A 26,081-nucleotide genomic window follows, 5' to 3' on the forward strand; every position below is an offset into this window, starting at 1 on the left:
CAGCTTTCTGTTCATCTTTATGGTCCTCCACTGGACCTGCTCCAACAACTCCACGTCCTTCTTGTGTTGGGAGCCCCAGGACTGGATGCAGTACTCCAGGTGGAGGTCTCACAAGAGCAAAGTAGTGCAGCAGAATCACCTCCCTGGACCTGCTGGTCATGCTTCTCTTAATGCAACCCATTTTCATTTTCTTCTTGTTGAAAATGACATTAGTTTTCTTTCAATACAAACATTTTTCAAAATGTTATTTTTTCTAAAGTAAACCACTCCATATGCTCAGTCTGGGGTGTAGTTTCAATTCTTAAAACTGGCATTCCCTTGTACCTTGATGACAGATTTCTTATCCTCGTTATACCTGAGCCCCAAACTCAGACGAAAGTGAAAGGAGGTGTGAGGAGTGCAGTAAAGTCAGAGAGAGCACAGTGTGACGTATGCAATCCTTATCCTTCCTACGTCATTTGGAGCTTTTATCACAACCTTGTGACAACTCCTGCTTTCCATGCTACCTGTGTCCTGAAGAGCAGATACAATCCCAAAAGAAAATCTGAAGGCAGACAGTGTGCACACTGAGCAATGGTAGAAATGGAAATTCAAGAAAGCTTTCAGGGAGTAGGCAGAAACGTATTCAGAGATCACGGAACATGAACAGAATACGATTGCATTCTGTGATCTAATCTCAACAAAGAACGAGGGGGAAAAGTATGAATCTTCATAGCAACTTTGAGTGAATCCTGAGCTGTGCTTCTAATGAAAACAGAATCAAGAGAGTACACTGCCTGAAGACAGGTCAGAAATGGGAGAAACTACTCTGAAGTAAGAGAATTAGTTTGCTGCAATTTTTTTTAGTCACCTTAGTGCAACCCTGTTTTAAACAAGGAAAGAGAGACATTTTACAAGGCAAACCAGCAGTCAGTGAAGGGATAGGCTCAGTCTCTTGCAGCTTAGATAACAACAGCTGCTGAATTTGTGGGGAATTTGGTTTGGAAAATGTGGGCCCATGTAATTGTGACTAACAGTAGGGAGGGTAAGAGTGGAATGAGCTCACAAATACATTGTTATGAGAAGTGTTGCATTGTCTCTTTTGAAAATAATCAATCTATATTCACCCTCATTTAGAACCTGAGACACAAAAATCTGAATACAAAATGCAATATAAAATTTAACCAAGCCTTGTAGTACTATAAAATCCCTTTCCCCACCTGCCATGGCTCTACACACAACTTCCTCACAGGAGCATGGCGTGCTTCAGTACTCCATTTTGCATGAATTTCAAAAACACTTCTACCTAAAACTTCATCCCTATACTGCTCTCACACATTATCCCTACACTGTTCTTATATGCAGCCTTGGGCTCCCACCATCAGCCCCTCACTGCCATCATTCATCAGCTCCTCCACAGAGCATTGCTTTTTGCATCCTGTCCCCACCACGTTGCATAAGGTGATTAGCTTTTCTTATTCCTTTAATATTTTCCCCTCCTTAAAAAAAGCTAGCCTGAATACTTATTTTGCCAAAACATACTTTTAAAAATATCTTGATTTCTTCTGTGCTAATTCTACGCTGCTGCTCTAACATTTGTTTTCTGGACAGGAACGGATTGCTCTTTTCAGGTATGTTTCTTGTATGGAAGGAACAGCCCTGTTTTCTTAAAGGATGATAAAACAATACTGTAAAATGTAAGACACTAATAGCTTTTTCGCTTGCTGTGATCTCCAGCTGCAGAGATGCTACAGAAAGAGCAAGAAGTGTCTTAGCACCTCTTGTTCCTTACCCCAAGCTGGGCAGCATACAGCTGAGCCTGAGCTGCTGGGAGGTAAACCAAACTGCAAACAAATTAAAGAGAGGAGATTTCCTCAGGACAGGTATTTAGAGCTATCAACATAGCTCTAAAATGGCAAAGATCGACTGTGAAGCAAACACTAAAGCAACCTGTAGTGAATAATCAGGACTGACAGCAACTCTGCACAATGTAACAGCTCACAATACTTTACCAGTAAGTACAAAGAAATGCCACTGTCAACAGTGGAACCTGTTTTCTCTCTGAACTTTCATCTGTTTGCATGCATTTGTTTTCTCTTTTGTCATACAGTATTCTTCACATCCTTGGGCAAACTTGGTCCCAAGGGTTTGTGCTGACAGCACATGCAAGGAACATCACCCCGGGACAGCACAGGGACTGTGTGGTCTAGCAGGCAGTGGAGCATTGTGAAAGCACTCACAGTTGTTCTGCAGCTGCTAATCTTTTCCTCCTACTTCCATTCAATTTCTGTTACCCTACTTGAAACTTTCCGTCATTAGAAACACACTTCGATTTGTTATGTCTCCACCCAATGCAGAACAAAATGAATACATTTTTCTCAGGCAACTGCTGATCTCTCTCTGGTGTAGAGCAAGCTCCAAGCTGAACATCTGTCTCTTACGGACGCTGGTTGCCCATGCAAAAGGATCTGTCATGCTGCTTACTGGCCGTGACTCAATGGTGCTCATAAAACTGAGGCTATAGGAGCAGAGAGAATTCATTAGAGAAGTGCCATTCTGCTCTCTCATACACTCACTGAACTCCCTCTTTTCCTCCAAGTTAAGCAATTCGCAATAAAACTGTTTGCTTTTTCACCATAGTGACATTCCCTTCCTGTGGTCGGTGTGACAGGTCCTCAAAGTGACGGTGTTTGCTGAGTGTCACAACATGGGGCAGATACGTGGCAGCTCATCCTCCTCAATGAAGCAGGAAACACTGTGACTTTTACCAACGCCTCTGACAATGTGCCACTTGGAAGAAAAGATCGCACTTGTGACCCAGTTTTGCAAAGTAACATTCTTGAAAAACTTGATAAAAACAGAAAGCCTTACAGGTAATTCATTTTCCGTTTATGTTTTAAATTTGTTTCCCTGAAAATTTATTTTAAAAGGTTAAAAAAAAAAGAGAAGGAAAGAAACACCCCACACACATTCTAATATTTGGCCATGAGGAAGATAACTAATAAGATTGAAGCACATTATATTTCATGCTATATTTTATACTAAAATATTTTATAAAAAGAAAAACAACTCTCCAAAGTGACAACAACAAAGAAAGATAAAAAAGAATTGCAGCAAACTGCCTCTGCCAAATTTTAGGGAGCAGTCAAAGCAAGCATGCCAGGATCAGTCCCTCAAGTGCATAAATGCAACCAATGCTTTTTATTGTCATATTAATAGCCATGAATAGAGAATGAGAAGAAACGTCCATCTGAGGGCCAGAAAAGAATGAACATGTGCCGACCTAAATACAAAATTACTGAAGGCATGCACATAGTCTGGAAATATCGGAGCCTTCAGCAAAATGCTTGTGGTTGTAAAACTATCTGCAGGACTGAAAGCTTGCAATGCCTGTAAAGTTGTGGTGTAACAAACCACATTCATCAGGCAACTGGCTCTGATGAACACTTTTTCTCTCATTTACCACAACTGATTATCTCTGAAATTTGCAATTTGACACAAGAGGTGGGCTTTGTCCTCACTCCCAGAGCTCTTCACCCATTTTACATCAGATTGTCTGTGGATAAATGCAAAATCAACTTGGGGCACAGTAAGTCCTGGTTCCCTCCTAGCAAAGACACTGTGGGATAGAGCTCCATCTCTCTTGGTCGCAGCAGGGACCAAAGATTCCCTTCCCATATTGTTCATCATCATTCTGGAAAAAAGGAGAATTGAGACCTGCTGTCCCACTTCCTGAAAGACTGTGCTGGTTGCCAGGCTGTTGTGCAAAGCTGGACAGTACCAAGCTGCTGGTGGTTTCAGACATGAGTGATCTCACCTGCTGGACTTTCTGTTTTGATGCTGTCACTACTCGTCACTGCCTGGAACATGACTAATGCTGCTGGCCGCTCTGCTGCCTGGGGAATGTCTCTGCAGCCTAGAGCTTCTCATTGTTTTAGCTTAACCTCCAAACTGAGCATAAAAGTGCATAATTAAGTCCATACAGTCCACATATATCTTGGCTACATTTCAGAAGGCAATCTTTCAGGCAGTGTTCTTTTTGCTTGGAGGAGAACTCTTTCTTATTCCTTTGGTGAGGCAGTGCTTACGCTGACCAGTCATGCAAATGGGGAGTGGTCAAATGCAGTTACCAAAGATAAGAAGAGCACAAGATGCAGAACTGTATAAATCAAAACAAATCTTGACAAGATTTCAGTGTGCAAAACTGTTCTAAGTTCTCCTAAGGTAGCGCAGTAACTGCTGTTTAATAGCACTGTCATTAAATAGTGAAAGATTTCTTTTTAGGATGACGCTTATAGACAAATGAGACAGAAAATACATCTGCAGAAAAACTGCCTCCTGCCATAGGGCTTGATTTTGCCTGATCTTCTGATTCTTTCAGATTCATTCCAAACTTTGTAGAACACATGTCTGTGATAAGCAAAGAAACATGAAGTCAGATAATTGAGATACTTTGATGGCGGCCACCAGAAATGAAGAATAGCCACCTATGAGGCATAAGCACAGCTCTAAACCAAGGCTATTACGGTACCATCTGCTTACAAGGATAAAAAACTGACTTAAGCTGCTCTCTGTACCAGATCTGTCACATGTCTGCCTCAGCAGGAATACTCTTTTACTAGGGACTATCAAAACTTGCCTGTTCAAGGCCCTGAAGAAACTCATGTGGCTTTGAAGTGCCTTGTCAATGAGAGGACCTCCAGAATCACAGAATTGTAGGGGTTGGAAGGGACCTCCAAAGATCATCGAGTCCAACCCCCCAGAAGCCCCTTCCAGCTGGAATCCTGTAGATCTCCACGATCACTATCTGAGCACACACCTGGACATACAGCATCCAAGCTAGAACCACAGCTGTTCTGAGCAAGTGGCCTTGGCACAGGCGCCAGGCGTTCAGCACAGTGGTGCAGACCTGAGATGGCCCGGCCTGCAGAGGCCATTACAGCGGTACCAGAGAGCTGATCTGATTGCCTGCAGTGGCTGTTCGCAGGCGATGCCTAAAGATCTGGAATCAGCCCAAATTAAACACGGGAAGGAAAAACGACAATAACAACAGAAAAACAACATCGAGAAGTGGTGAAACAGGGAATATTCACCTTTTACAACCAAGTAGAAGAAGAGAGCCTGACTGCTTTCAAAACACCATGGAGCCCTCGGTTATAGCACAGTCCTTGTTACAGCAAACCCCTATTTATGTTTTTAATAATACGCATAAAGAGTTCCTATTGCATGGATTGGAACACAGCTTCACTCCCATCCCATAAATGTCCTGAACAGTGTACAAAAGCAGGGCCACTACAGGACTCCTTGCTAGCGTCTGCAGCATCATCACGTCCAGGTCTGACCTCCCACTCTTTGCTAGAACTACCCTCATATTTACTATCTGTCTCAGGCTGAACTAAGAGGTTTTGCCCAAACCAAAGATGTTTTAAGCATCTGAGCTCCAAATTATTTGGTCTGGGATCAGTCCACAACAGGGAGTCATTTTTTTTTAATCTGGTCACTGAATCAAAATATCACTTTGTACAGTTGCCAATTCCTCAGCCACACACAGGCACTAACAGGGTACAGAGGTTACTTACATAACCTTCTTACATCTTCAATCTTTTTAAAATGAAACAGTATTTATGTTAAGTTAAATGTGCAGATGCATGGGACAAGGGGGAAAGTTTGGATACGGTTATCTAAAATATCCAAAATCTTTGAATCTCAAACATATGGATTTGGGTATGGCCAATAACATACCAATAATTAGAATAACAGAAATTCTATGATAGCAGAACTTTGGGGAAAAGCATTTGGTTTTACACTGTTACATTCAGTGTATATTGAGGTAAAACATGCATAAACAAAGTTGTAATACTGTCTTTACACAGCACTACATTCATTTTCTACAATCTAGGGTAAAGGTAAACATCCTAGTTTACTGTACTAGAGGAAAAGTCACAATCTTATTTCATGTTTGTATTTTGATAGCCTTTGCACTATATTTATAGCTGACATAACATGATGCTGTTTTTTCTTATCAGCAGAATGCACTGAGAAAAGGAAGAAAATCTCTGCTAGCCTCTGCCTCAGAAAATATTTTCTTTGTGTTTCAAGTTTTCCTGTAGAAAGGGAAGATTGTCTGTAGCCACGCTGTGACATTTCAGAAACAGAGGTCATAATTTAGAATAAAGGAAAGTGCTATTAGTCATGCAGTAAGGTGACCCACGTGTCCCTGCCAGACCCCTGCAGCACAACCGATGACTTACCAGTGGCCACTCCCCACAGCCGCTCTTCTTGGAATTGCAACATCTGGTATGTAAAACCCATTCCTTCCTCACCAATTAGGTTTTTGCTAGGGACTCTTACGTCTTCAAAAAAGATCTGAGCTGTGTCCGATGACCTCATGCCCAGTTTGTCTATTTTCTTAGTAATGTGAATGCCTGAAGAAAAAAAAAAATAAAAGAGTATTAGAAAGGCTACAAGAAAGATAAAGCCAGATGTACAAAAATAGTGTTTTTAAAAAGTGAAGTTCAGCAAGGATATAGCAAAACCTATCTCTGGGAAAACATTACAGTATTCTGGGAGGCAAAAATAAAATAGATCACATCCCATTTCTAAGAGTTTTCTCGATTTTATTTGACTAGAAAATCAGAAATCGCAACCTTAAGGATCTTTTAATTATATCCCCAAATAATAATCATTTACCAGTAGTAATAATCTCACTTCAGGCACATCTTCAAATCGTGCATGAAGTGCTTTATTTATCTGTTATGTTTGACTTTTTGTGCACTGCAATAAAGTGTTCAAATTCAGTGTAGTAGTATTTTCTGAGTCCCTGTACTACAGTGAAACAGCAAAAAAAAAAAAATTTAATAATGACAGCAGAATTGTGTTGAACTGTTACTAGAGAATTTCTATACTCTTCTTTCTCTTTCCACCACATTTATCCTTCACTTTCAAGCCTATTTTGACCTTCCCTTGTACCTACAGAAGAGTTTATAATCACATGATCTCACTTGTACCTAGTAATAAAAAGGTTAGACTCCAATTTATAAACACAAACATCTAACAGTTCTGTATCAACTACAAGTTTTGTTAAGGCTATATATTTTATGAAGGCCTGTAATTACTATCTAGTCCATTTAAATAGTCAAAGAAGGTTTACAAAGATCGTGATCCACTTGTTTGAGTTTCCACATGGACATCCTTTGTGAAGAGGGCTTGCTTCTCCAATGACCTCCCTGCACGGCACAGACTCTGACCCAATGTACAGCTGCCTACTGAAGATGAACGTGACTCCTGTAGGAAAATTTGTTGTTATCTCCATTCAGATCTCAAAATTGCTTCAGGTTTGGCCACATAAGACTTCAGCTATGTACTCCCACCAAGAGGTACTCCTCCCTGGTTGTCTTTTTTCCCCATCAAGATTTTTCTTTCCCCCACAGGTTCTTCCTTGCTTTTGCTCAGATGCAAGCATGGCTTACCACTGTACCATGACAGTTAGACAGTCATCCACGGATTTTTATGTTATAGCCCTTGAAATCTTCCACCTTTACCTCCTTGTGTTCCTGGAGTTAACATGCAAAAATTCTGCATAGAGATCAACAATGCTTCATGGTAAACTGAAGCCAACAATCAGATATAAGGATTTCTGCAGGGAGCGTCAACTACATTTGCCAGGTCAATATATGTAGAAAAAAACATTCTTTCAACATATGTGCCTTCTGCAAGAAAGCAAACATTTAACTATCCACAGACATGGTATTCTAACCAGTTTTGTAGTGAGGTGAAATTCTGGTCTTTTATTTTTTTTTTTCCTATTATTTTTTATAATCCTCTCCTGGTCTCTGAAGTGGCTTAGTAGGAATTATTCACCACACAAATTGCTGTGGTCTCCTTCTGTACATATTCGTACCCTGTTACCTTTCATGACTTCAGTGTTCACTTAGCTCGGAAAGCAAATGGTATCCTAGGCTCCATCAGAAGAGGGGTGGCCATCAGGGACAGGGAGGTGATTGTCCCTCTCTACTCTGTCCTCGTGAGACCCATCTGGGTGCCCAGGTCTGGGGCCCCCAATACAAGAATGACAGGGAGCTGTTGGAGAGGGTCCAGAGAAGGGTTGCAAAGATGATCAGAGGGCTGGAGCACCTCCCCTACAAAGACAGGCTGAGAGAGCTGGGCTTGTTCAGCCCGGAGAAAAGGAGGCTGCAGGGCAAGCTCACTGCAGCATTTCAGTACCTAAAGGGAGCCTATAAACAGAAGGTGAATCAATTCTTTGAAAGGGCAGATAACAGCAGGACAAGGGGAAATGGTTTTAAGTTGAGGGAGGGAAGACTTAGGTTGGATATCAGGGGAAAGGTCTTTACTATGAGAGTAGAGAGGTACTGGAACAGGCTGCCCAGACAGGTCATGGATGCCCTGTCCCTTCAAGTGTTCAAGGACAGGTTGGATGGAGCCCTGGGCAGCCTGGTCTAGAATTAAACGCAGAGGTTGGCAGCCATGGAGCCACAGGGGGTTTGGAGCTTGATGATCCTTGAGTCCCTTCCAACCCAAGCCATTCTATGATTCTATGACTTCTACTGAGCATCTCTTTCTGAAATAGAACAGATCTCTCAGCTCCTACTGACAGGAGACCTTTAGTCTTCCAGGCAGAAGAAATTGGCAGTCATTTATTTCAAATTCATTCTCTCCAGGAGCACTGAATAAGATTATGGGATGTTTAATCTCTCAGCAAAGCAGAGATGAGATACTGACACTATTTCAAAGTGCCAAGCCTGCTCTCAGAAGAATGTCCAGATATACTTCACACCTTCTGCCCAAGGTGACTCCATTGGCCAATCTAAAAACAGATTATGTGTCAGGAATATTTGCTTTGATAGGTGTTCAATGGAGGAAGAAAATCAGGGCAGCTCTATAAAACTCCTTGACTCTCACACTGAAAACTACCCAGCAATTTGCATCTACTTATGCCAGAAAAGCATCTGTTTTCAAAGCAGCTTTGTTCCTGTATTAAAATCAGAGCTACACAAACACACTCTGAAACCATCTACAGGCCAAAATGATTTCTGGAACATCTTTTCCTGCTGGAACATTACTGCTTGCTTTCTTTGAGAGTCTCAGATGTTTTGGTCCACTTCCAGCCATATGCTCCCTCTCCTATGAAGATGCACTTAGTGCTCTTGTTCCTGGAATGTTTATTAAAGACTCTGCTGGAAAAAATGCAACTGCTGGCAGTTCTCTGTATTGCTAAATGAATCCAACTCAGTGCTGCCTAATGCCCACATAAGGTAACAGCTATTGAAGGAAACTCAGGTTTGGTTAGAGGAGTTAGATGTATTAACAACTTCCACTCACACTTCTTACCAATTGGATTGTGTGTTCATCCTTCCTGAATCCAGCAGCATTTCTTGTTTGTTGTGCCTTCCCAGTTTCACTTGCTCTTAGATTATTTCATGAATCTCCTTCAGATGGAAGCCAAGCTTCATCAAACCCATGTAGCACCCTCTCTGTTGCTAGCATATGCTTTACATTTTCTCCTCAAAGACACCAACATATAATCATCTCTCTACCTATGAAATGGACACTTTGTTCCTTTATTTAATTATTTTCATTCTCTTCAAAAGTACTATATAATAAAAATTACCAGCAGCAGCAATCATCTGCCCAAATAATCCCCAGAACATGTCTGTATTAAATAAATCACAGGCTATCTGAAAACACACATTTCAAGGCCAAGTGCTTGCCTTCCCAAAAATCACTCTAACAAACCTATTTGTGCTTCCTGTACCAGTATGACTGAGATGGATTGCTCTCTCTCTTCCTGGGACAGTTCTTTCTAAGTGTCTTTGATTTTTCATATTCTCTCACTTCTCCAGCCTTCTGACAATCTTTTTTTTAAATTTCTTTTAGTCTATCTTAACAGAAAGTAGTCATTCTCTCCTGCCAACATTTAGTGCTGTTACAAATAGAAAGAGACATTTTAAATTGCAACTTGGGAAACATGCTCTTTCCCCCTTTCCTGGATGTTCTCTTCTTTATTATCCTCTGTGCAATCTACTAAGTGCTATCTGATGACCCACAGGAGAAACCAGTGCACAACTACATCCCAGATGAGGGCTGCTAGCCATTTGTCTATATACCTAACATGGACAATTTATACTTTGGTAGAGTCTCTTTTCCATCACATGAAAAAGAGTTCATACTTGCTAGTATGAGGAGTATTTACCTGCCTAATGTAAGTACCTACTGTGAATCCACACCAGTTACCCAAATTCCCTTTATGAGAGGTTTTCAGCAATGTTTGTCAAATTTAGGCCATGATTTTCTTCAATGCACAACAGACACTGCACAAACCTACAACTAGAAGTTAATCCCATTTTGTATCTCCCGTAACTTCCAGTCGTTGAAGCTAATGATTCATTTCAGATTTTTTTTTTTCCTTACATCACAGTATGTATGAAACAACTATGTTTTTTATGAAAAACACGGGACTCCCATCTCCTACCAACAGCAAGCACGGAACAAGTTACTTCTGTGCCTTGAACCTTGTCTTTCCCCTGCCACACATCCTGGTGACTGCAGCAGTTAGTCAGACATAATACGCTTGTCCTCCACTGTGGTCACTCTTGAGTGTTGTCATACATATGTCTACAGAAGCATGATAGTGCATCTTTCTGATGTCATCCAGACACTTCCTGTACAGTCTTGGTCTGTTGCCCTCTAAAGATAATGATCTTTGGCAGATACACATCCTTAGGATGTATCAAAGCAGCTGGAGCTTCCTCCTCACATCTGTGTCAACTGGCAGCCTTGTTCATACTTTTCCTCTTCGTATCCCACCCAGATTTCATTTCTGATGATTTCTATATCTCTGAACACCACTTTCAGCTGACTTTCAATTTTTCTCCTCAAAATCTGTTTACCCAAGGTAAAGCAACTCTGTGTATAGGTAGTGTGTCTAAAAACAACCTCATAAAGCTACAATAACTCATGTCTTTCTGGAATAAGTAAAGTACCTGAAAACCAAGACAATTTCCGAATATTTGATCCACCTGTAACAGTACGTTGGTATTGAATTCAGAGAAGCAGTATCACGTATGTACTCTGACTCTTTCATGAAAAATCATGAGGACTTTATGCAGATGGCTGACAAGTAAGGTCATCTGGAAATTCAGGGAGATTCTGGCTGTGAGTTACCACATTCATTAATCACTTATTGATAAGGCAAAAAGTCAACAAGTGAATCAGCTCAGGTCAACCTCCTGTTCTCATTCCAAGCCAGCTTTGCATGAAAAATGGTTTTGAAAGTCACAACCCACTAGCTTCAGTCCTAAAGCAATTTGCTTACTCTGACTTACTCCATATTTAAATTCACTTATAAGAAGTTATCTTAAGATGTCCCCACCACTGTCTAGTGTAACACTGGAGACCTAGAATTTCATTCTCAGTCTGAACCCAGAAATAAACATATGGATATTTGCTTCACTGCCATTGTGCTTTTTCTACACATTAAAAGCTGATAATGATACATTTCACAATAAAATACTGCAAATTGAATGAACAAAAATGCCACACATTTGAATGTTTTCTTACCACCATCATCATACCCGCAATGCCAGTTTAAAGATTTGAACATCCTAAAAATCACCAGGTCTTTTTTTAAAAGAGAGAGAATTTGTTTAATTCAATGAAAGTTTTGTTCTGGATTCTTTAGGAATGTGTAGGAACAAAAATTATTTGAAACCTTTGAAAGGTAATAACTGCTCAAAATTAAATTTCAATGGATAGAAAATTGAAAATATGTTATTTTGAGGACTGTTTCTCCAAGGACTGCATCTCCTAGTCTTTTCTGAACAGAAAACCAAGATAAAAGTTCTGTGGATGTTGTTATTCTCAAAAAAAAAAAAAAAAAAAAAATTGGCTCTATTTTTAATGATTTCTTTAAAGCATTAATTTTCTCCTTGGCAGTAACTTAATCTATCCATTCTCAGAAAATGTTATGAAATACTCCCCTGCTAATGTATCTGAAAAGCTTTTCTAGATTTATTTTGGTCAAAAAGAATTTTCCACATAATTTAGTTTGGGAGTCCCAAGCTGAAGTCTGCAAAATATTCAATTTCCTTCTCATTTGTTCACTCTCTTCCTTTTCTGTGGGAGCACGAGTACAAACGCATTTCAGAGTTGTCTTTGTATGACAATGAAACACTTAATTTAAAAGAGCATTAATGGGCGTTGTCTCTTATCTGAAACACCTTTCCTTCTTGTAACATGCACAAACAAAAGCACCAATAAAATCAGCTCAGAAGGAAAAGATTTGCATGTCATTACCAGGTAGATTCATCGGCAGACATATGAGAGATTTATTTCGATGAGGATGCCCTTCACTTGTATTTGCCAGCAGGCACATCCAGTCTGCTTGGCACCCAGATGTAGTCCACATTTTACCACCATTTATGACATATTCATCACCTTTTCTCACGGCTGTTGTCTTGATACCTATTCAAAGCAAAGGAAATGAAGAGTTAATCTTGTGAAAGAAGAATAAGCTGGTTTCTGTGTGACTGGCCAAGTGATTCTCTTGCTCTCAGACAACCAATATTCACTCCTGACTTCACTGCCATCTAGGCTGCAAAAGGCAGGCCCACGTGGATGAGTCTCCTTGAAGGTGTCCCAGGGAAAGCAGACCACTTCTCTCACCCTCTGTTAGTTGGAATCTTCATCCCAGGGGATAAAAGCAGAAAGCTTTCCATAACTAAATTCAGTTACAGAAAACTCAGGACAGAAATATTTTAGGCTGGGATGATCTATTACACGTCTGTCACTGTGTATATTAGTCACTGAGAAGGCCATTAATTTCAGAGTCCCAACTTAAACAAACATAAGCTCCAATATCTGTGTATGCCTAAGGATATATACACACACACGCACTTCCTGTGTGTTCTAGGTCAGAATGGCGTAATAAATTCAAAGTTAGTAGGTCTTTAAAAGGTGAAGTTGAAACGTTAAGACCACCTGTACAACAAGGAGTTCTAAACACCTGCTACCCTATGATGTAGAAAAAACATCATTTTCACTTATGAGCACTCACATCAATGCAAGCAGCCCCAAATGCAACAGCAAGAGCGAATCATTAGTTACTGGTTAAGCTCCAGCAGAATTTCCAAAGAGCTATCTTCCCTGAACTCGAATTTCTTCCACTGAAATCCCAACCAAAGAAGCTCTGCAACAGATATCCAGCTGCAAGTTGCTGATTGTAAAAAAAAGAACCCAAGTACTTTCCTAATAGCACTTGTATTATGAGACTATAAAGTGCATAAGAGGCTATATAGTGAGGTAGGCAGTAAATGTGGAGTGTAAAAGTCAGGCAAAAAGCATAATGAGCAGCCACATTTAAGTCAGTTGGTGACTTTGATGCACACCCACCCTGATCTGCACATGAACCTTCTTTCCAAATGTCCTAACCTCAAAACAAGTTGATAACAGGCACCTACTCTTCATTTACAGGATCAAACTAATGACTACCTGGAGCTATAGTCTGCATGACTGAAAAGATTTGTTAATGTAAAAATAGGGAAAAAAAAGCAGCTGAAAATTGTGTAATGACGTAAGACAAGGAACTTGTGGATATAGCTGTGGATAAATAAACTAGCTGAAGTGTAACATTGAACAGCAAGAGATAGTACTACTGTGGATAAAAACAGCAGCAATCTATGCCAAATCTGCCCAAAGGACATATCGTAGATTCTGAATAATAACAAAGGCCAACAAAGTGAAGGAATCCACTGATCACAGTAATATGTGAACAGATATTTGACAATCATACAGGGAGACTGAACAACATGTGAAGGATGCAAAAGAGCTGTGACGAGACATGGTACAAGTAGCGTAAAAAGGATGGGAAAATACACAGTGATTTACATCACACAACCCTTTGTTATGGAACAACTACTAAGAAGATTAGATTGAAGTTGCCTGGAAGGTCTGCAAAGGAACACTGAGGACTATAATGCTATCACAGATATAAACAGTATTTGCAAGACTGACTTTCCAAATACAGATTAAAAAAGAAATGCCTTACTAATAGGAACATACAAGTAGTCTCAAGTGTGACAGCCAACAGTTTGTCTCAAGTACTTGAAAAGTGACTGTTTAAAATCAACTTATGAAGAATGTAGATTTTCATTACAATATTATCAAGCCAATAAGTAGATTTAACACTTAATCTACAGCACAATTTGAAAACCTGCTTAACAATTTACTAGAGTTAAGAGGATCTGAGAGATATGGCTGTAAGATCCTTTGGCATTTTTCACTGTAATTATTCTCCCCAGTAAAGCACGGCTACGGGAAAAGGCTACTTCAGTCACTAAGTTTTGGCATGTCTACATCACTGACCCTATGGTGTTTATATTTCAACAGCCTATAGAATCAGAGAATCATCAAGGTTGGAAAAGACCTACCAGATCATCCAATCCAATTGCCTACCTACTACCAATAGCTCCCACTAAACCATGTCCCTCAGTACAACATTTAAACATGTGGAACAGCTTGTGCCAAATAAATAACCAGGGCAATTTATTTCACCGTTCAAATCACAGCAAGAGACTTAAGCTTTCTTTTCCAGGGTGCTCTTGACTCAAGTCAAGGCAAGGTTGTCTTCAACTCTGAAAGTCAATCTTATGATCATAGATAACCATTTAAGTAATAAATTAAGAGCACACATGTAGAATTTTCATCATCAGCACAGGAAAAAGTTTTTTTTTGTTGTTGGTTTTTTTTTTGTTTGTTTGTTTTCTAAAGTAAAAAATCAGGACTAAAGCGGAAATGAGGGTAAGGAACTTGGCAATATGAAATAACATAAGGTTGCATTAATAAAGTGTGACATGCAGGGAGGATACTATGGAGCTTCTCTTTGGACATCAGTCTTTGATTGAAACTGACTGCATGTTTCCAGTGATGACCTTTAGAAGAAGAGCAGGAATACATCTCCGAAATGTATTGGTGAGACAAACCTGGGAGACATCACTAACAGATAACTCAGGTGTTACCCAGGAAAAAAAAAAGGATGATTCTGAGTTTTCCAAAGTCAACATGGCAAGTAGGTGCAACTAATAAGAATTACTGCTGTTGTCTTCCAATATTTCAGTGGAAAATTAGTAAAGATAATGATCACCACAGTTAACACAAATCACAAGCCAAAAAATTACTAGTGGTACTCATGACTAAGTGACCCATTTAGTTACCCTTTAAGAACACCATAGGGTAGTTTCCAGATTTATTTCAAGGATAAAAATCTTTAGTGGCAGGTGAAAAAATATCACTTGTCATCCTGCAGTCTTTTTAACTGTGACACTGACAACCTGGTTTCATATGATAAGCCTGAGCATACTTCAAATATTTCTTTAATTTCATTAATCCAACTGTACCAATTTAAATCATAAGCAACACGCAACTGAAAAAGTATTTGTTTTTTGTTGTCTGGAAGACTACATCCAGAAATTACAACCATATTTGGAAAGTCTTGATAATCAGGTAATTTAACTACAGAAGCATTAGCTAAATTAAGTGATGTGTTTCCTACAAGAGAGAAATATAAATTTCAAACTATTTTACAAAAAACAAACCTATAAATTTAAGGATTTTTCTTATTAACAATGTTAATTATCTAGAAGGGAAGACAGCTCTGGATCATGCAAGGAGATTCATAGCCCCTTCATTTAACTTCCTCCATGTAATGCTGTAACACAATAGAAAACACAGCAATGACACCATAGTAGCAAAGTCATAGGTTGCAGCAAGTAAGAACATGCTCAAATACGACAGTCATGGACACAGAAACAAAGAAATTTATTTACCTTCAGAAGGCCCCAGGTACACAGGGATCTCCAACAAGATACCCTTGCCTCCACTGCCAACTCTTAAATGAGATCTGAGAAGGGGAGGATCCTGGCTGCACCCCTTCCTGTCACTCAGAAGCATTGCTTGCACCTGAGCTCCCCTGGCCCCTTCCCACCAATCACTGGTTCAAGCCCTGACTTAGCATTTCTTAGCATTTCTGCTACGCCCCATTAACTCCCTTTGGAAAAGGCACTTGTTGCACCTCTTTGCTGTAATACTTAATAATCAGTTATCTGTCTTGAAAAAACAGTGTGATCTGGAATGAGCAGATGGTCATAGGCATTGGTTTTGCTAACCAAAAACTTCTGTTAAATTTGTTGATTTTTGTAGAAGTAGTAATCTCTATAATTTGTAAGAGTACAGTATGTTCAACTTAGCCATTCAAAATAGCAAGATGTATACAGTGGTTTCTTGTCATTCTCTTTTCCTTTAAGCACACATTCCACAATCAGGTGAGACATCTCCTACTATAAAATCTGCTGTAATTTAATTATCTACTGTCTCAGGCACTTCAGAATGGTAGGTTGACTTGTTGATATTTTAAACATATTCTTGTACTCAAACAAGAAATACAGTTTCATGCAAAGTAACTAAATCACAAAGCTCATACATTTGATATGGCAAATTCTTCATTATTCCTAAATAAAATGACTACCTATTCAGAGACAGAAATGACTGGATGGGGTGAGGTAAGAATGAGGTAGAGGAACTTATTGCAAAAGTGTGATGCCATCAGTTTCAGAAGGGACTAGCTCTGCAATCTGTCCACATTCAATGGGGAGGTCTGTATTAAGGAAGTGCAAGCCTTGTCCATTTGAACAGGGCAAAACTGTATCACATACTCCTGTAGGTTTGCACAACTAATGGTGACAGTGCAACTGGAGTACACCAATCGGGAGCTTGGACAGAACAGGCCAGACAGCAGAAGGACAAAAACACTAGAGAAATCCAGGGTCAGCCTAACAGCTGAATATTGACCTGTTCTGCTCAGCCTACATCTATTTATTCACTGACAAACACATTCAATTTATTTGCTTTTGAATGAATCAGATGTTTGTGGGGATGCCAACACAAAAAGGACATGGAGCTGTTGGAGAGGGTCCAGAGGAGGGCCACAAAGATGATCAGAGGGCTGGAGCACCTCTCCTACGAGGACAAACTGAGAGTTAGGGTTCATCAGCCTAGAGAATAGAAGGCTTCAGGGGAACCTTGTAACAGCCTCCCAGTACCTGAAGGGGGACCATAGGAAAGCTGGGGAAGGACTTTTTATAAGGGCATGTAGCAACAGAACAAGGGGAAATGGCTTTAAACTGGAAGAGGGTAGATTCAGACTAGATATGAGGAAGAAATTCATTACTGTGAGGGTGGTGAGACACTGGATCAGCTTGCCCAGTAAGGTGGTGGATGCCCCCTCCCTAGAAGCATTCAGGGCCAGACTGGATGGGACTTTGAGCAACCTGGTCTAGAGGGAGGTGTCCCTGCCTATAGCAGGGGGTTGGAATTAGATGATCTTAAACGTCCCTTCCAACCCAAACCATTTTACAGTTCTTTGATTCTATGTATTACTGCTCCTAGAATATTACTTTTTACTTTTTTCACTATTCCAAAATTTCTTTTGTATTTCTTATAAATGCTGACAATAAGGGCTGGCATCAGTGAAGCCAGATTCCTTCCCCTGAAATACCAAGCGGTCTGAAATTGGTAGTTTGCTAGGTTAACTTACTTGCAACATCTGATCCAGCTCCAGGTTCACTGATTCCCAAACATGCCACAAGATCTCCAGATATAGTTGGTGTGAGGAACTGTTTTTTCAACTCATCAGAACCAAATCTGCAACATAATAAAAAGTCGGGATATTAAAAGCTTTTCGAGGTAAACTTTATTTACAGGCTACTCACAAATTTTCTTTTACTCAGTGATCAATTTTTCTGTGACTAGGTAAAATCTTTCCTGAAGTAAAAAAGAGAAGGGACTTTGTGCAAAGCTATGAATCAATCTTCACTGGAAGTGCAGCCACAACCATTTTAAACAAGGCTTATACAAACATCTTACTTTGAAGGAAATTTGTGGTTCTAATGCTCCAAATCTTATCTTTATGATTGCTGCATTGAGAGCTATCAAACATAAAGAAATGTTGGCTCCTCTCTCTGCATACCTTCTGGTTTCTGTACCATCTCTTTGCTAGGTTTTAGTAGTGACTAAAAAGTTATGCTTCTTGTCAAAACAGTGACCAAGACAGCAGCTAAATCTGCCAGCTGATGAAAAAGAAACAATATGTGCATGTGATAAAACCTTTCCCCTCAGGAACCTAATCTTAGCTTCCTAGGAACCTAATCTCACAAAATACCTAAACTCAGTGCTCTGGGCTACCAGCTGCCTGCCCTGTACACCCACACGAGGAGGACCAAAACCTCTTTTTGTGACACCACGAGCTTTAGTAGAGCAGGGTTGCTACTTCTTCAACAAGATGGTAGAAGAACCAAAGGCACACTTGGGGACAGAAGGGAGCTGCTGAGTCCCAGTCCCTGGGAGAAATTAAGAAGCACTCTTGGACAGGGAGGAGGAAAAACAAGGATGAACAGTCTGCAGAAAGACAGTTGTGTTGCATCCAGTAGTGAAGCAATGCCTGTCTCTCCTTTGTCCTTTCCCCTTCAAAAGGCAGAAAGGCTGCTGAGGGTCAACCAGCTCTCCCCAGAAATGTCCCTCTTCCCCTGTAGGATGTCGGCAAAGGAGCTTGAGGGCTCTTGTGTAACAGTGCCTTTTTTATTAAGACTCCAAGAAACAGTGACTCCTTCTCCTTCACTGAAGGAGATTTTTTTTTTTCCTAAATTTAGCTGCTTTTACCCATTCAAAATGTGGTTTCATGGTTGATTTTTTTCTTAACCAACTTTCAAGTTTGGCCTTGGAGCCTGAATGGTTAGCTCACACTCTTGTTCTTAAACCTCTCCTGTCCCAAAAACAGAAGTCCTTGGATTGTGAGACCTCTCCTCTGTGAGCAGAAATCCGTAACAGCCAGGAAATAGATGTTTTACAATTAGTGATAATGTGCCCTCCTAGCTAAGAGGCTTCTCAGGTCAGTGTTTCAACTGATCTTTGGCTTGCCAGCTGCCTAAGCAAGCTGCAGCTAGCTGGGCTCTTCTACAATACTGGCACCATACTTCCAAGGCTGACCCTTTCTCTCTGCTTTCTGCCACAAAGCAGTCAGAGACCACAAGAAGCCAGAGACCAGAGTGGGAGCTGGCAGACACTCTCCCTTTGTGCACGCAAGGAGCTCAGCTCCTAGTGCTGTCCTGGCCCATAACAATCACAGCTGCAGTCCCAAATAAATACAAGAAGTAAGCTTGCAGTGTTCAATCCCCTGGTCTGTTATGCAGTGTAGTTGTTTTTTCCATAAAACATGATTGTGTGTGGCCAACTGAGAGCACTCTTTAAACAAAACAAAAACCAAACCAAAAACAACATAAAAAATTAGATTATAAGACGAACTGGCAGCACTGCTTATTAGGGTGTTCTGGCAATGCTTACTGATGCTTAAAACTTTGCCAACCTTTAGTTATTTGAATAGAGGATTTCCATGGCAAGAACTTTCCTCAGAAAGAAAATGTTTGGGATTTGACAGCTTTGTTTGCTTGTTTTAAATTCCAGAAAAAAGTTCAGCTCTTCCCAAAAATGAGGCTGGAGAAGTTATTTTGTAATTAAAAAAGTAGTCTGCCAGTGTTACCTTCAGAAGATCATGCTCTGCAGGAAGGATGTGCAGCCCAGCAAATGGCCAGCGATTGTGCTAGAAGTATATTGCTTCTGTTAAATTCTACCCACCTTAAATACATCCTGGAAAGGTATCAGGTTTGCATAAATGCAGTGTTCACTTCTTTCCAGTTTAACAGCTCCAGCATGAGAAAACTATGCAACGAGACTTGCTCTGACTCAAGACAGGCCAGATTATGTCTGCTTTCTGGGCTGAGATCATACCCTCAAGCATAGGGTCCCACATCATTAACTATGAAGCATTAACATCCATCTCAAAGTCATTTTTATGTAGGTGTGTACCTATAGATACACACACAGAGTCCATGGGCAATTAACTAGAGCTCCTTACTGACGTTGGGTAATCCAGAAGTTCCACATGTGAAATTCTAATACATTAAGAACTACATGAAAATAGTCCACACTTTGTGAGTAATATTAGTTGAATGTCATGAATATAGACACAAAAATGACAGTGATAAACAACCTTATAAATGGTGGGTAAAAGGTGAAAGAATTATGATGAAATACAGATGTTAGAATGTATTCTTGATCCACCCAGTTTTGTTTATGTGCTCTGCAAATTAGAAAATGGAAGCCAGTTTTGTTAATCTCAAATATATAAAAAATACTGTTTCTGACAGGTTTGATTGCTATATTGAATGAAAATATATCTATTGTACATCACTGTTCTGACTTAATTGGGTCGATAATCACCTTGTTAGAGCTGCAGTTCTCATTTGCTTTTGTTTCTTATTCTTCCTAGAAAAAAATGCTAAGCTGAATTGAATTAATTAATTAAGCATAGGAGGTTTTGAGTAGAACTGACATTGTTTGATTCATGATTAAGTGTAAACTGAAATTTTGAATATGAACAACTTGCAGGCAGCTCTAGCACAGCTCTCAGCATTTGATCAACTGAAGCTTTCTTGCTGGAGCTTAAACATTTGAGAAATATAGCCTACTCCAAATTCTCACATGGGCCTCTGGACCTCTTGAAAGGGAATATAATACTCCCCCTGAATGCAAGAGATTTTCTAACCAGTCATTTCAAGAACAGTTGTGAGAGACAACATTGATCCTGATGCACATTCACATATTCAACAGGGCTGAAAGTAGGCATTAATGGTGCAGCAACTTCAAAAGAATTATTCAACATCAAAGCAAAATAAAGCAAAAAAAGCTTTCAGGTGATCTATGCATTATTCTGTATTATGTCAAAGATGACACAGGAATTCACTCGTGGACTTTCCAGGAACAGAAAGATTTCCTTCACCCAAAGAAGGTCACTCTGACCTATGATCACTTAATAGCAACAGGTGAATTTCTTCCAGTTCCCTCTCTATTCTGTTCTCATACTCTATTAAGTTCTCATACAACTATTAAGAATACATTTGCCACATGCCATGCTTTTGCATGATTTCTGTGTATCCTGCACAGGCATCCTACCATCTAAGTCTAGTCCCAGCTCAGCAGTATTCCTTGGGTCCTCAATGTACATGGAAAGAAGCAAGAGAAGATGAAAGGCAATAAATTTTCCTTACAGGCAGAGAAAGTAATGCATGGGGAACAGCATCAAGCTCCCTCAAGCAGTGGGAAAGCCTCCTTAGGATCAGCAATTTGGCTTTCAAAGGCTTTAAAAGAATCCATACTGCAATCAGCTTTCTTTCTGTAAGTCCTTATTTCAGTTGAGATAAGAAGACATGCAAGTTTAAAAACACCCACGTTTAGAAAATTTATTTACTTATCGTAAAAGACAGCAAAAGGAAAAAAAAATAAGAAAAATATGCTCTGGCTCCCAGTTTTTATCAAGCCTTTAAGCTTGAATTATTTGAAGACTATATGAAATAAATTGCTCAGCGTGAGCTGCAGAGACATTCTGAAAAGAAAACAGATGGGAAACCCAGGAGCCCCTTCTGACTATTCCAAGGGTTCTGGTAAAGAATGACTACGTGAATCTTCTATTTATTTAGGAATGCACTGAACTACTTATTTAGTTTTGCACTGAAGTGCAGACATTGTGAAAGAGGAGTCAAATTAAAGATTACCTTCTTCAGAGAATGCAGTTTTTAGCATCACTGGTGTCCTGCTGCTCCCCCCCACCAGATAGGCTGCAGAATGGCCAGCTGTCACCATAGCCTGCAGCACTCTCAGAGATAAGGACAGCAGTGTGACTGCTTCCAGAGAGGATAGTTAGGAAGCAGCTGCTTGGCTTCACACTGCCCCAGAGTACCCATATCACTGTGGTCGTGGAAGCTCTTCCACCATGTCTGCACCCAGATGTGGACAACCTCTAACTTTCCACAGGAGTTACCAGCACAGGCTGCTCTACCCAGTGTGGGCACACTGCTTCTGGTCTGTGCCAGCTCCAGGCTTGGGAGGAATTGGCTTACAGCTCCTGCACCCAGAAGGGCACAAAGGAGACTTGGAAAAATAGGACAATGAGCACTGGTGGTAGAAATATTTTAGATCTCAGAAGTCAGGCTTCTCAGATAACTTTTCTGTTTCTCCTCACTTACTCTGCAGCAGTCTCTGTGATGGCTCAGGACAAGCCCAGCATGCAAACAAATTCAGTGCCAAATGACATGGACTACACAGGGTTGCTGAAGGAGCACAAAACCGAGTTTCTCCTATGCTGAGCTTGTGGGCAAGCCATGCAGCTGTCAGATCACCTCTTCCCATTTTCACCATTTCTCCAGATGATTCAGCAGATAATCCAGCATTCCAGAACCACTATTCTTACTGTCAGCTGTAACTTATTTCCCTTACAGCAAACAGGAACAGAGACAGTAACATCTTCGTGCTTTTGACACTAATTCTCAGCACAGAGAAAGAATCTGCAATGCGTAAGTCAATGAAATAGAAAAGCAGCCTTCCCACTGAAAAATCCTCACTATCCTTACTGTCTTCCTATAAAGTTTAGTGTCTGTTGATGAGATAAAAGAGCTTTATGCTGATGTGGTTATGGATGTGTCACATTATAGGTTTTTTTACAAGCCCAGGAAACAGCATTTCATTCACTGCTTCAGCTGAAAGCTGCTTCCTCCGCTCTGCTTGTAAGCATGAAAGCAAGGCACTTTATCCAGAATGAATTTGAAAGATCTGACAGAGAGTTATGTTCAGAACCAGACACATCACAGGCCAGGTCACTGTTGACAGAACATTATGTATTTTGTTCTCAAATTTAGAAATGCTACTGCTTCACTTAGAGGAATCTGAAAATAACAGAGCAGTCAGTCTGGGCTTCTTTCAGTAAAGCACAGTTATTTTCTTCAGTAATTGTCTGCACAATAGAAGTGCACATAATTCAAAATCTGCAGGGTTGCTTCCAAGTATGATCATGCATATAGTCTTCTGAAGGTTGTCAGTAAAAAAAAACAACAAAGAAGTGAAAGGTGGAAAGACCATGAACAGGCAAGCAGGTATGAGTAACATTTTCAAAACCTGCTTAACGAAACCCAAATTTGGGAAAGTCAACAAATGGCTTTCAGTCTTCTTTTAAATTATTTTTCAGTGTATGATGTTTGATTTCTGTATTAGCTTACTTTGTGCATCATCGGTGCATCATCTATAACAAAACTTAGCTAAAAAATTCAAATTCAAAAATTCCAAGTTCACTTTCTGCGAACATGGGCAATGCGTCCTGGGCAACCTGATCTAAATGTGTATGTTTGGTGGCCCTGCTAGGCAGGGGGGTTGGAACTACATGATCCTTGAGGTCCCTTGCAACCCGGGTGATTCTGTGATTCTGTGATTCTGTGAACATCCTCTTTAGGATCTGACACAAATGTATGTAGTTTCATTGCTGTACCAGAACAGAGCAACATAAAGCCAAAAAAAACTGCAGAGGCAGAAAATTCTATCTTCTTTCACCTGCAGATTTTCCTAAAACTTCAAGAATAAAAGGCTATCAAGGAGGCAAGATCTTTTAAAATATCAGTGGTTTAGTGTTGTATTTTTTTTCCTCCACTGGACTATAAATAAGTCTGTTGCAACAGACATAATGACCTCCACACTTTCAGCAAGATTTTGGTGCATTACACAAAGGAGAACAGAATTTCTAAAAAGATATTCTATGGTTAAGATCTCCAAAGTCACACATAGCTAGTAGAAGAATAGATGGATGGATGGATGGGTGGATGACTGGGAAGAGAGTCCAAATTCCAGTTGGATTTAGAAATATTTTCTCTAATAGAATGAACAAACAAAACTAACCAACACTGAAAAGCTTTTCTGTGCAAGTACTCTCTTGTATATCTGTTTAGTAATGAAAAAAATCTGGCTTCATAATCATTATTTGAAGTTAATTCCCACAACCACCACCTTCCAGAGCTTTTAGATGAACTCATATTCCAGGGGCAAACTGCTGGAGCAGTTTGTCATGTGTCACTTCCCTCTAGTTTTGCAGACTGTTGTTTTGAGGCAGAATGTCTGTGAAGGTCAAGATGGAGAAGCAGGCAACTGCTTCTTACTGAGGGAAGGAAAAAAAAGACTGTAGGAGCTTGAGTGAAATAAAGTGATAAAAGATGAACACTGACATGAGCTCATGAAAAAAAATATGATGAGTAATTGACTTGAATGGGAGTGTTCAGGCAGCATAATATGTGCTAACATTTTAGCAAGATTTACACCAATCCTGATAATTATTTCCAAAAAGTCAGAGCTGGCAAGGAACACCTTGAAATACTGGAAAAAAGCAAATAAATGTTAAAACACAATTAGACTCATTCTAATAATTACTACTAAATGTGACCTTAGTATGACTGCACTGGGATATGCAGGTAAGAAAAAAAAGCGTTAACATGGATTCTGGAATCATGACTGATTCTAGTACCAAGGTTCTGTGTTTGGAAACAGATAACTTACTATTAAACAAGGCCTACCTTTATTATATAATACTCTAAAATTAAAAATGTGCGTTCTCTCCCATAAATTAACCTGTGTGAAAGATAGGTAGAAAGAATGTCCATTTCTGAAGCCTTACTAATGAGCAACTACAACATAATCTGGGCAGTAATGTTTCCTCCTACTCTAAAACATGTGGTCGGATGTTTTTTAAGCTTAAACACACAACAGTTTGAGCTTTAGGTTAAACTAAACATTTTGAAAATTACCTTGTTAGCGCAGGAGTGGCCATACCAGCTTGCACCCCAATAGCCATAGGGATACCTCCACACCGGATACTTCCTAGCTCCTCTGCCACTGCAATGCTATAGGAGAAGTCCAAGCCCATTCCACCATATTCTGGGGGGAAAAAAAAATAAAATCTATCACACTGATGTTATATATTCCATGGAAAAAAAAAACATCTGTCACAATGATGTTCCACATAGGCATAAATGACAAGAAAAAAAATACTGCTACTGCAAAAACTTGCCAACTGCAATTTACTGCTAACTTGTAAGTATTTGATTTTATCAGACTTCCTTTCAGAAAAGTGATGTCACAGTTTTCTTTATAAACCCTGAACTTAAAATTCTGTATCAGGTCACCTCTGGATATGTTACATATCATCATTACTTTTACTGGAAAGGGCAGAAAACAGTAATTGCTGCTGAAAATGACATCAATAGGAAAAATCACTTTTTCTAATGAAGAAATTTCCACAAAGATGTATATTTGCTCTCATCCCCCATTGCACTCCAGTGGAACCATCTTTCTCCCACTGAGCAACCAAGTTAACAGAATGCAAGACCATGTGCAGATGTTGTCCACATGTGAAGTTGCCTCTGTAGCTCAAAACTCAATGTTAAACAGAAGCACAACACCAAACAGGCATACTTCATATCCTGGCACCTGGTCATTGCTGTCATTAAAGCATTTTTCATTAATACAAGGTTGATGGCCCAGGGCCCAGGGTGTTCTTCCTCCCTGCATTCCATTCTGCAAATTCAATTAAAGAGGATATTATTCTTCATCTCCTTCCCCGGCCCAGCACTGATAAGCCCCCACACAGAGTAACAGAACAGTTCTATGCTTCTATGACGGATGAAGTAATTTCTATCTGCACTAAATAGCTTTTATTCCAGAGGAAATACTGAGTGAAAGAGCTGACTGTTGGACGTCATTAGTTGACTGAGTAGTTCTGGTTGCATAGTTTTCCTCCTTTTTAATCTTTTTTACTCATTTGAAGGCCAGATATGAAAACGTCAAATAAACAGATATACAATTTCCCTCCCCAGTACTATCTGAACTCACTTCTCTTCTGATCTTAGACATTTTCAAAAAACACCATTAATTAAAATCAAAAACATCACAGTGCACACAAACAGTACTTTGTATGCTATCATCTATTTCCTAATCTTACAGAGAGTGCCTTTGTGTATCCTTTTCTACAGAGAGAAGGAAAATGGTAAGTGGAAAAGACTAAATGTGAAGTTTAATTTTCAGTCTGAATAGTCTGGATTATCAGCATTACATAATAGTTACCTTTCAAAATTTTTATCTGAAAATAAAGCAAGTTTCTTAAAAGCATA

The 26,081-nt window shown here is 39.8% G+C and overlaps 1 protein-coding gene and 1 long non-coding RNA gene across 5 annotated transcripts in view; one reads left to right on the top strand and one right to left on the bottom strand.

Annotated features, from left to right (window-relative positions):
- The window catches only part of LOC122189481 (probable acyl-CoA dehydrogenase 6), a 79,657-nt gene that overhangs the window by 9,314 nt on the left and 44,262 nt on the right, over window positions 1-26,081 (bottom strand). For all 3 annotated transcript variants that reach the window (XM_042888700.1, XM_042888701.1, XM_042888703.1), the window contains exons 3-6: window positions 24,720-24,849; window positions 17,585-17,691; window positions 12,292-12,459; window positions 6,231-6,404 (exon numbers count right to left, since the gene is read on the bottom strand). In XM_042888700.1, the coding sequence (XP_042744634.1) occupies window positions 6,231-6,404; window positions 12,292-12,459; window positions 17,585-17,691; window positions 24,720-24,849 (579 nt within the window). The remainder of the gene's footprint in view (window positions 1-6,230; window positions 6,405-12,291; window positions 12,460-17,584; window positions 17,692-24,719; window positions 24,850-26,081) is intronic.
- LOC122189483 lies at window positions 171-6,450 on the top strand. 2 transcript variants are annotated; one of them, XR_006181828.1, is made up of 2 exons: window positions 171-2,852; window positions 3,199-6,450. It is a non-coding gene; the product is annotated as an uncharacterized LOC122189483 (long non-coding RNA). The 2 variants fall into 2 exon arrangements; XR_006181829.1 differs by having other exon boundaries at window positions 4,361-6,450.

The sequence above is a fragment of the Lagopus leucura genome, unplaced genomic scaffold (genome assembly GCF_019238085.1).
Source record: "Lagopus leucura isolate 7727_CA_CO unplaced genomic scaffold, USGS_WTPT01 Super-Scaffold_100157, whole genome shotgun sequence".
Lineage (NCBI taxonomy): Eukaryota > Metazoa > Chordata > Aves > Galliformes > Phasianidae > Lagopus > Lagopus leucura.